Consider the following 15,315-nt stretch of genomic DNA (forward strand, 5'->3'; position numbering starts at 1 on the left):
AACTGAAGAATACCTGCAGAAAGTGAGGAAGACTTCTTGGTGGTAAATGGAATACAGCCTAAAAAAATAAAAGAAAAACTGTTTTCCAGCTCAGGTCTACCACCTACATTAGGAACCACAGCTTGGGAAGACAAAGGTAAGAGATCCAACTGTGAAACTGTGATGTTGGACAAAAAAGAAACGATGTCAAAAGTGCTCCTTGGAAGTCTGCCTTCTTAACAGTTGTTATTCCAAAATGCTCTGTATAATTACTGTTAATTTGTACTGAGGGGCCAGGATACATTTGCAGGCATAATACCCAAATCTAAAAGGTTACTAAAATTGCATTTCCCCATTTTTCCCTCACACTGATGTGAACACACAGATATGGATGCGGACTAAGGAAATTGTGATTTATCTGTGAACACATGACAACTTTAAGCAAGAAGAGTGGCCCTGCTTTGTATTATAGCCACATGTTCCTACATTTTCAACAACCTTGAAAAATAAATATTTGAACTACAATCTTCAATAAAGTCTCCCTACATTTGTTGTCAGTCTTAATCACCTTTTGCTTGTCTGCTTAGTGCCTTTAGCTCTTAGATGTTGCACCTGGAGATTCTTGCTTGCTTTATGATGTAGGTTTATATGCCCTTTAATTGAAAGCAAACCGCCTTAGATAATCCAGTGACAACAATGTTACAAGGTCCACTTTCCGTTAAAAGGCAAATAGAAATATTAAGCTGTTCTCTAAAATGAAGGAAAACACATAAAAATACACCGCAATATGCCCCACCACTTTCTTTACCAGAGATAAAACCCCAAAGTCTAAAATCCCTCTTTTGTATTTTGCTCCCACTCCCACCCCCCGGTGGGAGTAAGGAAGTGCAAAGAACTGCAGTCCTCAATGACTAACTTGTCCTCACTGTATGCCACTTCTCTGCTCAAAGACTTTAAGTCATACAGCATCTTAAATATATTTATCCTACCACAGAACCTTCATCAACTTTAACCCCAAGTTTTAATATTCTAATTATTTTATGTTGAAAGCACTTAAACAGATAAAAATGAATATGGAAGGATGACCAAAACATATACATATACCTCACCTATAAGCAGTGCTTACTTTTTTTTTTTTTTTTTTGACGTTGAAGTGGATTTGTAAGATGACAGGTTGGGTGACATAAGAGGGTATCTTAAAAGGAACAGAATTTCTATATAACAGCTTCTTGATTTATTTATGTAAAATACTTTTATTTTTTAAAGTAAATTCCACCCCCAAAGTGGGGATTAAACTCACAACCCTGAGATCAAGCATGCTCTATTGACTGAGCCAGCCAGGCACCCCAAGCTTCTTGATTTTAAGTATAACAACTAACATAAGCTAGGTCCTCTGCCTGCATGACTAAGCACAGTATGTGATGGTGACCCCTGGAGTTGTTATAGTGTATAGCCTGCATGGGGGGACCTTAGATGTGATGCACCAAAGCGTTCTTCACCACCACTCCCGCCCCCCAGGGAGAGAAAGTTAGATAGAGAGGGGCAAAAGGAGAGGGATAAAGAGAATAATAAGCAGGCTATTGGCCCACGGCAGAGCCTGACACAGGGCTTGATACAATGATCCTGAGATCATGACCTGCGCCAAAATCAAGAGTTGGTCACTCAACTGACTGAGCTACCCAGGTGCCCCCAAAGTATACTTTTCTTTTTCTTTTTTAGACAGAGACAGAGAAAGAGACTAAGCATGAGCAGGGGGGAAGAAAAGAGGGAGAGGGAGAAGCAGACTCCCCACTGAGCAGGGAGCCCAACACAGGGCTCAATCCCAGAACCTGGAGATCATGACCTGAGCTGAAGGAAGATGCTTAACCAACTGAGTCACCCAGGTACCCGTAAAGTATTCTTTTTAAAAAAGATGTAAAAGTTATTGCTGATAAGTTGTTAATGCAACAAATGATAGTTTAAGAATATATAAAAGTTCAAAAATCAGCACTGTCTCAATAAAAAAAAAAACACAAAAAACTATTGAGATACTTCAGCTACTAACATCAAAGCTGTTACCCTATGTGGGAACAGACTGGAAAAATTTTTCTAATCACCTAACAATGGCTTTCAAATAATAGAGCAGGAAAAGCTTTCAAGGTTAAATAGTTAAATGCATAAAATGGAAGAATATAATCTTCTACCCAACTTTCTTTGGTTTTAGAGAAAAATCAATCAGCCTCTTTTTGATTTAATGAAAAACACTAGACAAGTGGGTTTCGTTCCTGACTGCACCCAACAGCACTAACTCGCCAAATATGCACCATCTGGTTGGCACACAGTGGGGCCTCAAAACATGGTTTTATTTTGACTAAGCATTATACAAATGTACAAGATGTACAAATTTGCCTGCTATTTCAAGGGGGTTGCTGCTCTGCCTCAAACAGTTAGACTGAATTGTGGCTATAACAACAGATTTGTGGAAGAGTGTGTGTGTGTGTGTGATTAACCAATTTTCTACCAAGTGCAAACCATGGACTAGAGATGAGAAAAAAAAAAATGCAAGGTCTTCTTTGTATTTGGTCACACTGATAGTGAATATAAGAAAGCCTGTCACTAAACAAATCATTCAAACTACAATTGGGAAATACTTTCTAAACACTGGGTCTTGAGAATGAGAAAATAGTAATGCAAATCTATGTGTTCACTGTCCTTAAAACAGAACAGAACCTATCCTGTCATGAATGAAAAAGTCACAAGACTGTTTTTATAGGAAAGCAGGTTAGGATATAGTTACAGTGAAAATCCAGATTTCCTACTTCAACCCTTTCCCACCAGTGTGAAAAGTGAATAAAGACAGCAACATTTTTTAGAAAGTTAACTTATATTAAAAATATTTTGTTTATAAACAATTTTAATACTACAAAGTAGTATTTCAATACAAAGCAGTTCAAATATTAACTGTTCTTTAAACTGTTAAACTTTATTATAAATTAAAATTTCTTTACAAAAAAATTGCACATAATATTTGACCACTCTTAGGTTCTGATGCACTGGCATTTGCAATAGTTTCTTTAATCTTCAAGTTAAACAGTCTCGGCAAGGAGTCCAGAACGTAGAAAGGGCAATTAACAACCCTGTTAGAGCATTCAAGTGCAACTAGCAGACTTGTGGCCATGGCAGTTACACTTTCCTTAAGATGGACTGCTTAAGTTTTAAATCCTGAAATGAAGAATCTCAAAAGGTTTAAAGAAGAACTAAAAGGGACTGCCTGCATTTTACTGTAAACACAGCCCTGGAAATTAAATCCCAAACAAGAATCTCTCAGGCATCAGAGAGTGTCAAGTGAATCAGGAATAGCACAACGTAAAGAAAGGGGAAAAGTAAAAAATAAAAACAAAAACAAAGCAAAATTAAAATAAATGTCAGTCACTTTGAGGAACTATACTTACGTACATGATGTTATGAGAATCTGGCAGGGCCCAGAAGTAGGCCAAACAGGAAGTTCATTTATCCAACCGAAGAGGGTCATGTTCATTGCTTCCGGTTTTGAGAATAGTATATTGTAGGGGACTTGATATGATCAGTAATGCTTGTCTGCCTTACGCAGACCTTAGCCAGGGATCAGCCTAATCTTGAAGGATCATTCAAATAATTTTGGCAATTATTATAAGGACTTAGAACTGACTGCACCCAGTGTTCAGTGATTCTTGCTTTCTGTTTTGTAACTGTTTAAATTTAAGAGCTCATTTAGGCTGACTCCAATCTCTTGGCACTTGGAAACTAGTTTTCTCAGGTTATCAGTTTTACCTCCTTCTGATGCTTCAAACAAGAGTTGCTGTAAAAGACAGGGAAGCACAGAAGTAAGACTTAGCTAGATTTTGAGCATCACCACATCAATGGATATGGCACATGCAGAAAATTTATAGGAAAACTTCAAGATGAAATAAAAGATAAAAAGCATTACATCTTTCCACAGTGATGCACAAAGAGGTAACTTCTGTAAGGCTCTCTGATATAAACGGTGGACCTATAAGATAGATATATACACAATTCCATCAGGAAACATGATGAAAAACACTTTTATAATCCTAATTATTTAACTGGGACCTCATAATATACAAAACAGGTTTTCAAGTTCCCAAACATTTAGGTTCTTAGCATGTAAATGTTTTTGTTTTAATCCTTTCAAACTGAGAAGTCAACAAAAGGGGCCGAACAGCTTAAAAATAAAATGACCCATCTGATAAATCAATCATAGCTTACCTCTCTTTGTCCCTTTAGAACAATCTCAGCAGCAATGGCTCTAAGAAGAAAAAAGGAATATAGAAAAGGGAAAAGAAAAATTTATATATCTTTGAATGAAATGAGATACTACCACTGGCAGAATACTGACTGTGGGAATCTGAGTACAAAACTTCCTGAAAGTAACAGGCTAAACTTCCAAGGAGGGTAACCTATAGTGAAAAGAAAAATTCAACAATTTTTATCAACTTTACAAGAATTAAGCAGACCAGTGTTTTGAACATAGATAACGTTCATGAAAAATACTCATAATTACTAGTAAAAACACCTGACACTAATAATACCTTTAAAAGAAAGAGTACATCAGACTATAAGAGGGGGAAAACCCCCGCATTTAAGAAAAAAGATGGTCTTAAAATGTGCATAATGATTTGTTTGATAACAATACTGTTATCTAAATGTTCTGCTTCAAAAAAATTAAAACTTCATCCACTCTGCTTTTAGAAGCAACTGTTAATGAGCATGCCCTTACTCTCAGGAGAAAAGCTCAGCAAGTGCCAAAAATAAATCTAAATTAGAGTAGAGATCTGTCCAGGAAAAAAAAACAGATGTCATTTCAGATTTACCTGTCTGGAGCAAACCTTACAAATAAAAGCAAAAGCTATAAAAACATGTACATGATTGCTGCATTACATTTTCCAGGTGGCCAGGCATGTTGGAATATTATATGTAAACATCTTGGCTTGAAGTTTCAGAATCTGAACATTGCTTTCTTCCCATTCATGTTGAAGTAGCCTGCAAAGTACATTCAGGAAAATGAACAAAGCATTGCAAGTGTAGGGAACCCCAAATGTGCTCTATGAGCAGAATGTCTGCTGAGGTTTAAGTTTTGAACAGTTTAATTCCCTCAAGGTCATTCAGAAAGAGACTGTAGAATGCCTCTTACAAAAACTGCCCTGGGACAGGAATAGGCAAACTATCAAGATGCCCAGTCAAGGCCCATGCCACATTCAACAAACTAAAATAGGTCCGTATATTCCCATTAAAGCATTCACTCCATGTGCTTCCCACCGCACAAATTTTTGAAAATAATGACTTGATATGTTAATACAATTTCCTTGTATTTTTCTTTACTAAACAGAGTAAATATGAAATGTTTCTTGGGTTAAAATGTAAGCACACTAATTATTAAGTTCTCTACTCTGGGGAGGGGGGGGAGAAAAAGAGAAGAATGACCACAAGGAAATAACTATCAGAACACAGAAAGAGAGCTATACCATCAAAACCAACAATTAAACAAACTTGTATTCCTAAATGCCCATCCTAGTCATAATAGTCAAAATACGACATTTTCAGGTTTTCAGGTTTTACCAAAAGTGATGCTTTATTTATTTATTTTTAACGATTTTATTTATTGGGGTGCCTGGGTGGCTTAGTGGGTTAAAGCCTCCGCCTTCAGCTCAGGTCATGATTTCAGAGTTCTGGGATCGAGCCCCACATTGGGCTCTCTGCTCAGCAGGGAGCCTGCTTCCTTCTCTCTCTCTGCCTGCCTCTCTGCCTACTTGTAATCTCTGTTTGTCAAATAAATAAATAAAATCTTAAAAAAAAAAAAGATTTTATTTATTTACTTGACAGGGAGAGAGCATGCTAGGGCACGAGCCAGGGGAAGGGCAGAGGGAGAGGAAGAAGTAGACTCCCTGCTCACAGGGCTCAATCCCAGGACCCTGAGATCATGACCTGAGCCAAACGTAGATGTTTAACTAAGCCACCACCCAGGGGCCGCAAAGGTGATGCTCTGTAATAGAAATTTCCACATTAGCTTCTGCAGACTGGAATGCTTACTAAGAATTTTTATTATGAAACACTATTCTTGCCATAGCCTTAAGCCTTTCCATTTTTTCAATCTCATACCATTTTCCCACATACATGCTAAGCAGAATGTAAATGGAACACAAGGAAATACTTGTATTTTAGGTACCTTATGATCCACAAAACAAACTTAGAAACACAAGACACAACTGATGCAGTGGTAGTGACTGCACAATTAGAAGCCAAAGCATTAGCATGGAGGGTACTGTTTTGAATTAAAATGCTCAATTCTTGAAGGTGAGAGTAAGTTTACTCTGTCAGAGCAAAGAAATGCTCAGAAATCTCCCTCTAATTCAATGTATGAAATCCCTAAATAAGTGTTTCTCAAATATATTTGAGGGTTCAAGCTCAGGAATCTATATTTTATTTAATTAATAAACTGACATTTAAAGTAGGGTCAATGCCCAACATAGGGCTTAAACTCTTATCTCTGAGGATCAAGAGTCACACACTCTACCAATTGAGCCAGCCAGGTGCCCCCAGGTATCTGTATTATAAATGGGTATCCCAGGAGACTCTGATGCATAATAATACTTGAGCGTGACTGATCTACATGAAAACAAGTCATAGTAACCAAAATATAAATAGTTAGCTGCTATCTCCATGAACACTGCATAAACCTTTTAAGTAACACTCCTTTGCTATATAAAACATGATCATTGCTTATAATGCATGTGCCAAGGACAGATAGTGTGTGCTTAGTGAATGCAGATGAACTTTACTTGAATTACATGCCCCTTATAACCTGCAGTTTTCTTTTCTTTTTTTTTAATTTTTTAATTTTATAAACATATATTTTTATCCCCAGGGGTACAGGTCTGTGAATCGCCCGTAACCTGCAGTTTTCTAAAGTGACCAGATATTTATACTCTTACAGGAACAGCTGTATATATTGCTCAACAACTCTGAAACTGAAGTAGTATGTATCAATGAGAAAAGGCTAAAGAACAGACAAATCTTATCAAGTTTAAGAATAATTTTATATGAGGAGCTATATACTAGTAGGCTGAGACCAAAAATAATTTTATTTTTTCTTACCTCAGTGCAAGTCCAGAATTAGTTGGCATAATTGAGCAAAACCGTTCCAAGGTTTTGGAATGCTGAGTCTTTGGAACACAGCTCAAATAAAAGAAAATAACCTGTAAAGGTTGGGGGGGGGGGAATGAATGCAACAAAATGTGAAATCCAATTACCTATGTGTTTTAATGAGAAAACCAAAATGGTCTTTAAGACATGAATGTATAAATTATAACAATGTATGATGCTGTGAGTTACAGTTCCTACCATTAATTATATTAGTGACTTTCCAAATATGAATTAGGTAATATGATCTAGTGATGACAGCCATGGACTGAGAACACTGGCAAGAAGCCAGGAGTCCGGGTTTACATTCCTGAGTCTACCTTTACTTGCTGTATAGCTGGGCAAGTCATAAGACTAATAATACCTGCCACATCTTGCTCATGGAATGCCCGTGTGTAAATGACTTAATGTCCATAATGTGGTTTGAGATCCTGGGATAAAGAATGGCATAGAAGTACAAAGCATAATTGGTTATCCCAAATGCAACAAAACCATCCCACCAAAAAAGAAAATAAAACACATTTATGTTTTAGTCTACATGGAGCTTTAATTGGAGCTCTTAGCCTGCACCGCACTGAATGAAAAGTGTCTCTGAAAATAAACAAAACCAAACCTGTGCTTCCCTTCCTGTAAGAAAATAACCTTATAAATACATTAGTCATATTCTACTATTAAAAATCTAAACTGTGTAATTTCAGTGTATAGCTAATATTCACCTGACAAAACAATAACCAAAAGAAGTAGCTACACTGTACATTATGGAATTTTTCATTGAGTAAAATTTCCAACTAATCAAGAAAAACATTACTGATACTATAATTACTTCTTTTGATCTTTCTTCTTTAATATGTCTTAAACCTTAACATCTCTTCAATTCTACTTAACGTTAAATGTTCTTAAATATAATAATCAATATGCACATTTTATCTTAACTTAAAGGGTTCTGTTCCTAGATTTAAGTCCTAAGTAGGAAACATAGTCAAGAATAACATTAGATGCTACAAAAGTGGTCCTAAGAAAAGCTCTCTTGATATAAAAAATAGTTTTGCTGTCATTTTTGAAGTCCCTTTCTTTTGCAAATATAAAAAGAAAAAAAGTTTAAGTTCTTACCCTATTATGAAATTCATAGTTGGACCAGTAATCAGCACTGCTAAAAGGAATGGGGTATCGGGCAGGGACTGTAACCAAACATCTATTCACTAAATCAGTAAAAAATTTGAATTCTTGGACTTTGTTTCTGGATCCAGCAGCTCTATTATTGGCAAAGACAAGATAACTGCCAAAAGAAAAATATTATAATTTAGAATAATTAAGGCAGTGTTTTTCTCCGAAAGCTGATCAGCCCTTTCCCCACCATATCCCTTTATTCCCAAATCCCATTCTTATTAAGAGGAACTAAACTTACTCCATCCAAATCTTCTGCACTATATCAGATCTCATGGCCACCCCTAATGCTGCCTCATATGCCTCCACTGTCTCTTTAATACTTGATTGAAGAGGATGACAAAGGCTGTTTAAAAAATGAAGGAAAACATTGTATGTCTACAGCTCAATTCAATTAGGTAAAGGAATGACAAAGTATTATTTTAAACATTACAGGTATTACTACAATGGAATCCTTCTTTTGAGGTTTCTTCTTTAATAATGTATAAACCTTAGCATCCCTTCAATTTTGCTTCAATGACTTTAAGATCAAATTAGTTTTAATATAATGTAACTCAGTAATAAATAATAAATACAAGTCTAATATGCAGTATTTCTCTCCACAGCAGATAATGTCTCACCAGTAAATCAGCCACAAATAAGGAACTTGGTAGTTGAACATCTCATCATCAAAATTCCCTTTACATAAACGTGCTGGAATGTCAAGTGGTCCTGGTATATTTAAAAGATACCTGAAAACAAAACAAAACAAGAAACCCCCTCTGTTTGAAATTATGTCTATGCACACATGGGTTACTAATACTTAAGAAAAACAAAAACAAAACAAAACAAAAACACCTCTGCTTCAACTTAAATGTTTTTTTAAATATTTTGAGTCTTGAGACTTTGTGTTCACATGTATACCATACTGCTTTGGTCACATCTCTAGCATCACACAATCTATTATTTTATACCTACATAAGTAACTCCTTTTCAAAAATGAATTTATTCTATCCCCCAAATTAAACAAACTCCATAATCATCTAACTAAATCTAATTAAAAACAGAGAACACCAAATGGGATTACCATGTCTCTAAAACTTCTCCACAACATCTATACTTTCTCACCAAAAAAAAAAAAAAAAAAGTTCTTTAAGAGCTTGATGAAACTTGACATCTGAAAACAATCTTTCTCAAATACATACATACACATACATACCATGATAGTTTTCATTTTAGATATGATATCGAAGTATATTCTGTAACATACTGGTCCATAGGCACTTGTCAGAAGAGGTCCATGATCAAATAAGATTGAGAAATACTGAAAATTACAGCCCTCTCTTAAAAAGCCACAGTAGGATATTTAATAGGGCTCTATGAAGTCAATCAGTAAAGAAATCTATTTGACTCTTACTAATTAAGATTTCTCCCTAATGTATCTGATTTTGTGTGTACAGCATTTACTAACATCTGCAGGAATCATGAGCTAATCACTTAACTTCTAAAGATACTAGATTTGTCACCTGCAAAATGATGTAAGAGATGACTTCAAATCTAATCAATGAAGGACTCCATCCCTAGGCTAACTTCAGTAAAATGAAAAAAATCCCAAAGTTAACTTCTGTAGCTATCTACTAAAATTCGAAATGACTTGAGATGCATGAAAATTACCTTATCTAGTTTTTCTTTTTTTTTAAAGATATATTTATTTATTTACAGAGAGAGAATGCAAGGTGGCAAGGAGGAACCGTAGAGGAAGGGAGAGAAGCAGACTCTACCCTACATGTAGAGCTTATCACAGGACTCCGTCTCACAACCCAGAGTCAGAAGGTTTAACCACTGACACACCCATACACCTCTCCTCCTCTCTGTCCTTACAGTAAATGTTACACGGGAAATGACAGAATCCAACTCTAGGTAAATATTACAATACATACAAGGTTCTAAACATCTTGCTTTACAGTTTCTACTTATGAAGTTGAAAAAAAAAATTTTTTTTTTAACCCTAGTAAGAGCACTGACCAGCACCATTAATAAACCTTGGCTGTATTTATAAATTTTTTTAAAAAATATGTATCAGTAAGAAATATGACAATGCTAATGGGAGGGAGACAAACCATAAGTGACTCTTAATCTCACAAAACAAACTGAGGGTTGCCGGGGGGAGGGGGTTTGGGAGAAGGGGGTGGGATTATGGACATTGGGGAGGGTATGTGATTTGGTGAGTGCTGTGAAGTGTGTAAACCTGGTGATTCACAGACCTGTACCCCTGGGGATAAAAATATATGTTTATAAAAAATAAAAAATTAAAAAAAAAAAAAAAGAAATATGACAATGCTAAAAACTCTCTCACCTATCGCCATTCTCATTTTCCAATAATTGACTCAAAAAATATTTCCTAAATTAACAAAAAAAGCACACTCTGTATGAATAAGGTCTTTAGTATTGTCTAAATAAACTAAGCACAAGAGACTCTTTTTGTCAGCTCTTAGTACACTGTGAATTATGACTATTCCCATGAAAATCTGAATAAAGCAGTGACTTAGTAAACAATGAGAAGATTATATGGAAGCACCCCATTTCCAAATTCTGACTGACAGTTATTTAGTCTGCTTCATTAAGCTGACATCCAGAAGATCTGAAGATCTTTGATTAGCTACCACAGTAGACACTGGCAGCATCTTTTAAGCTAAACCAATTACCTCCATGCCCAAGGGATGATCAGAACCAGCAAAGTCTGTAAAAAGGTCAGCTTTGGATCTGTCCTGTGCCTAAGTTTGGGACATTAAAGCACTCTAATTTAAACATGGACAAAGTCAGCATGGGGAAGCTGAACAATCTCTAAGTTTCTTATAGAACAGTTTAATTCTTCTCCATTAATCTGTATTTTAAATTGTTCTTTTGTAATTAACTTTAAGGTATTAACCAAGATGTTAGAGAGCAGAAAGAACTTCAGAAACAGTACTAAAATCACTATGTCAATAAACTGGTTATCATTAAGGACAGACATAAAGACTCAAGTCTAGGAAAAAACAGTGACTCCAACTTTTGCCGAATCTAAACTAAAACTGGAATGTTCGTAAAATATTCTAGGGTAGATGGAGTACCAAATTAACAAAATGTGAATTACTTCTGTTTTTATGTAATACTGCTACACTGTGGGGTAGGCTGAGTGAGCACCTAAATTAAGAAAACTATTTCTAAATATTAGACTTGCATATATAAAACCAAAATGTTATCTGTACTATTTTCTACAGTAAAAATTTTTGGGAGATATTCAGCCTAGGCCATTCTTTTTTTTTTTTTTCTTTAATTTTTAAAAAAATATTTTATTTACTTATTTGAGAGAGAATCAACCACCAAGAAAGAGCATCAGCAGGGGGAGGAATAGAGGGAGAGGCAGAATGCCCACAGAGCAGGGAACTTTAGGGAACCTGAGGCGGGGCTCAATCCCCTCCAGGGTCATGACTTGAGCCACAGTCACCCAGGTGCCCCAGGGCCTTCCTTCTCCTAGTTCTTCCTAACATAAAAAAGTAAAGTATGTAATGATAAAGTATTTTCCTTTTGATGCTGTTTTACCTGGAATCAGCAGACTATGCCTATTTTTATAAATAAGGTTTGTGGGGGTTTTTTTTGTTTTGTTTTGAATAAATAAGGTTTTATTAGAATACAGCCATGCTCATTCATTTATATGTTGTCTCTGGCTACTTTCTTCCTGAAACAGCATAGGTGATGGTCAGTGATAGACCATATGGCCTGCAAGCCTGAAAGATTTACTATCTGGCCCTTAAGTGAAAAAGTTCGCTGATGCCTACAGGAAGATGGGAAGAAGGAAAGAGAACCCTCCCTCCCACCCCCAAATAATTCTTTATGACTTTCTGTGGCCTCTTATTGTTGTTCTCTGGTTAGAGTAAGAACTCACAACCAAACAAAGGCAGTAAACACAGAGCTTTACATAAGTTACTGAGAAAATGATGCCCAGAAAAGACTGCTTGAAAACTTCTCACTCTGTATTTCAGAGGCTAGAGTGGTTCTCTTCAGACTTAAAAAAGGTAAAACGTGTATTATTTACATCCCTTTGAGGTCAACAATCAAATTAAAATTCATTTTTTTCAAAACTTACTTGAGATTGTCTCAGATAATTGCTATAGTATTAAGTGCTAAAATTAACAATAACAAATGAATTAAAAGCAGAATGAGTCACCATGATGTTAATACAAGCCTTCTTCCTTTGTCAGTGCCTTTAATCCAAAGAATGCAAAGCATATTACACCTTTTCTCTGTTTTTATTCAGTTCTACTGCCCTCATAACAGTTCTGTAAGAGTTTTCAAGTATTTTTTTTACATTAGTCTTAAATGTAATCCTCCCACCAAAAAAAAAAATCTATAATCTTTCCACTAAACTATATTGTCCCTTTCTTCTATAAAATCAAGAGTTCAGGGGTGCCTGGGTGGCTCAGTCATTGGGCGTCTGCCCTCAGCTCAGGTCATGATCCCAGGGTCTTAGGATCGAGCCCCACATCAAGCTCCCTCTTGGCAGGAAGCCTGCTTTTCCCTCTCCCACTCCCCCTGCTGTGTTCCCTTTCTCGCTGTGTCTCTCTCTCTCAAATAAATAAACAAAATATTTTTAAAAAAAAGTCAAGAGTTTAACAAACTTACCGAAACAGATCCAAGTTACTATACTTCTCAAACCCAGGTTTAAAGAAGGATGCAATAAATTTCCGCAAAAATGGAAGAAGATTATCTCCTTGATTCTATTTCAAAAAGAGAAATGAAGGATACACATTAATGTGACTTACAATGTTTAATTAAATCTTTCAAGGGAGGAAAAAGCCCTTAACTGCCCCCTACTGATTAAATTAAGTTTCTCTAATAGATGGGGGTAGAGATAACTTCTATATTCTGATCTCCAATTAAATCCAATCAACCATTAAACAGTTTAGCACCCAATATGCCACATCTAACAACTGTCTAATAAGCTTCTATTACATGTTTAGCGCTGGTGCTAGGTTTGTTGGGGGCTCTCAATCTGATTAAGACATGGTCCTAGCCCTCACAAAGTCGTTATTACATTATATAAAGCAGCTACAAATAAAACTACGAAGCCACAGAATAAGTACAATGGTAGAACTATGCACAGAGTATTTCTAGCAAAGACAGAAGGAATACCTAACACAGTCTCCAAAGGGAAAAAGACTAGGAAAAGCTTCCTAGAGAGGCTGATGTCTGAAACATCGTGAAGAATGAATAAGAAAATGTGAAACACAAAAAAAATATTTAAGAATTGAGGCTTTTTACCTGTAAGATGAAGAATTTGCACATATGATAAAAAACCTCTGCATTCTGAGGATTTCTTTCAAATGCAGTAAGCCACACTGCCCTGGCTTTATCATGCTGATTTGTTTGCAAATATAAAGCAACAAGGGCTTCCAACAATTGGCAGTTCATGGGACAGGTTTCCAATAAACATTTACAAAGCTCCACTGCAGCCTCGTACCTTAGTAAGAAAAAAGCAGGTCTAAACACATGAGTAAAAATCATTTTTAACACAAGGTTAACTGCTTGCCGATTAAGTTTTACCTCTCTAGAAGCTGGTGCAGAGCAATCATGTTTGTGTAAAGTGGAACGCAGACCTCTACTCTCTCCTCAACAGTAAGGCTCTCATCTGTGCAAGCTTTCACGGCATCTATCGAAAAACATCACAATAACAGAAATAAAACATAAAACGAATTATGTGACTATGTTATTTCAATTCTAAGAGACCAATGAAATATGGTGGCCTACCCTTTCCTTTTGCCTGACTATCATCTTACTATCTTTACTGAACTCTATCTTTACTGAACTTACTTATTACCTGAAGGAGGTATTTTCAGGTATCTCCAAACTCCCTAAAATTCATCTCTTACCTTCACATTCCCAGTAATAAAACCATGCTATGTAAGCTCTCGCATGGATCAACATTTTCACTTAAAAAGTGTCTCTGCATTTACCTAAATGCCTTAAAAATGATCTCAAAAAAGAAAATCAATGATTTCTCATCTTTCTTTCACCCAATTCAAGAGGCCCTGCTTTCTGTTCTACAGCCATTTAAATGTCTCCCCTTAAACTAGATCTTTCAATACTCCTTCAAAACACTCTTTTCCGGGCACCTGGGTGGCTCAGTGGGTAAAGCCGCTGCCTTCGGCTCAGGTCATGATCTCGGGGTCCTGGGATCGAGTCCCGCATCGGGCTCTCTGCTCAACAGGGAGCCTGCTTCCCTCTCTCTCTCTGCCTGCCTCTCTGTCTACCTGTGACCTCTCTCTCTCTCTCTGTCAAATAAATAAATAAATAAATAATCTTTAAAAAAAAAAAAAAAACACTCTTTTCCCCTTGTAAAATCCCCACTCTGCATCTCAGAAAGTGGGCCACTGTTTCACCAAACAACTGCCACCATGTTCTCCTTGCTCAGTGGTATCAAGATTGCCCAGATTTAGAGTTTAAAAGTGAATGTCATTCTGAAACTGCACTTCTGACGTTTACTTATAAAAATCATCTAAATAAACCTAAAGGCCCAGCTCTCCATTTATTTGACTAGCATTTGATAATGTTCTTCTTCTTCATGTCCTCTTGGTCTCATTCATTGACTCCTCTCTTTCAACTTCTTACTGCTATATTCTTAAATGCCTGTTACACCTCAGAGAAAATATCTCACTGCTTCAACTATGGAATGATTTCTTGCAAAAGCATATTAAAAACTGTAAAGCATTTTTTAATACAATAACTCCCTATGTTAGTAATTTTCAAATCATTTCTCTATCCATAATCACCCACTTAAGGTCCAAGGTCTACTTATCTCCTCTGCAAACAAGCATTTCCACTTGGATGACCAATTACCACAAATACTACTCCTACTACCAAAATCAATCTTCCCAAATTTACTTGTGTTCTATCCATACACTTTCTTTCTCCAAGTCTCAAAACCCTGAAATCATCTTTGACTATTTCTTCTCTTCTTCCCTGACATTTAATCAGTCC

General features: G+C 36.2%; 1 protein-coding gene across 1 annotated transcript in view; it reads right to left on the reverse strand.

Moving 5' to 3' along the window:
- Positions 1-2,920: 2,920 nt before the first annotated feature.
- Positions 2,921-15,315, reverse strand: part of ZFC3H1 (zinc finger C3H1-type containing) — a 54,527-nt gene continuing 42,132 nt past the window's right edge. The window contains exons 25-35 of the mRNA XM_004752430.3: positions 13,882-13,987; positions 13,600-13,798; positions 12,961-13,055; positions 8,940-9,050; positions 8,561-8,665; positions 8,266-8,431; positions 7,111-7,211; positions 4,897-4,998; positions 4,225-4,264; positions 3,926-3,988; positions 2,921-3,796 (exon numbers count right to left, since the gene is read on the reverse strand). Coding sequence (XP_004752487.1) covers positions 3,659-3,796; positions 3,926-3,988; positions 4,225-4,264; positions 4,897-4,998; positions 7,111-7,211; positions 8,266-8,431; positions 8,561-8,665; positions 8,940-9,050; positions 12,961-13,055; positions 13,600-13,798; positions 13,882-13,987 — 1,226 coding nt within the window. The 3' untranslated portion in view covers positions 2,921-3,658. The remainder of the gene's footprint in view (positions 3,797-3,925; positions 3,989-4,224; positions 4,265-4,896; positions 4,999-7,110; positions 7,212-8,265; positions 8,432-8,560; positions 8,666-8,939; positions 9,051-12,960; positions 13,056-13,599; positions 13,799-13,881; positions 13,988-15,315) is intronic.

The sequence above is a fragment of the Mustela putorius genome, unplaced genomic scaffold, assembly GCF_011764305.1.
Source record: "Mustela putorius furo isolate JIRA1106 unplaced genomic scaffold, ASM1176430v1.1 tig00537227_pilon_pilon_pilon, whole genome shotgun sequence".
In the NCBI taxonomy this organism is placed as follows: Eukaryota; Metazoa; Chordata; class Mammalia; order Carnivora; family Mustelidae; genus Mustela; species Mustela putorius.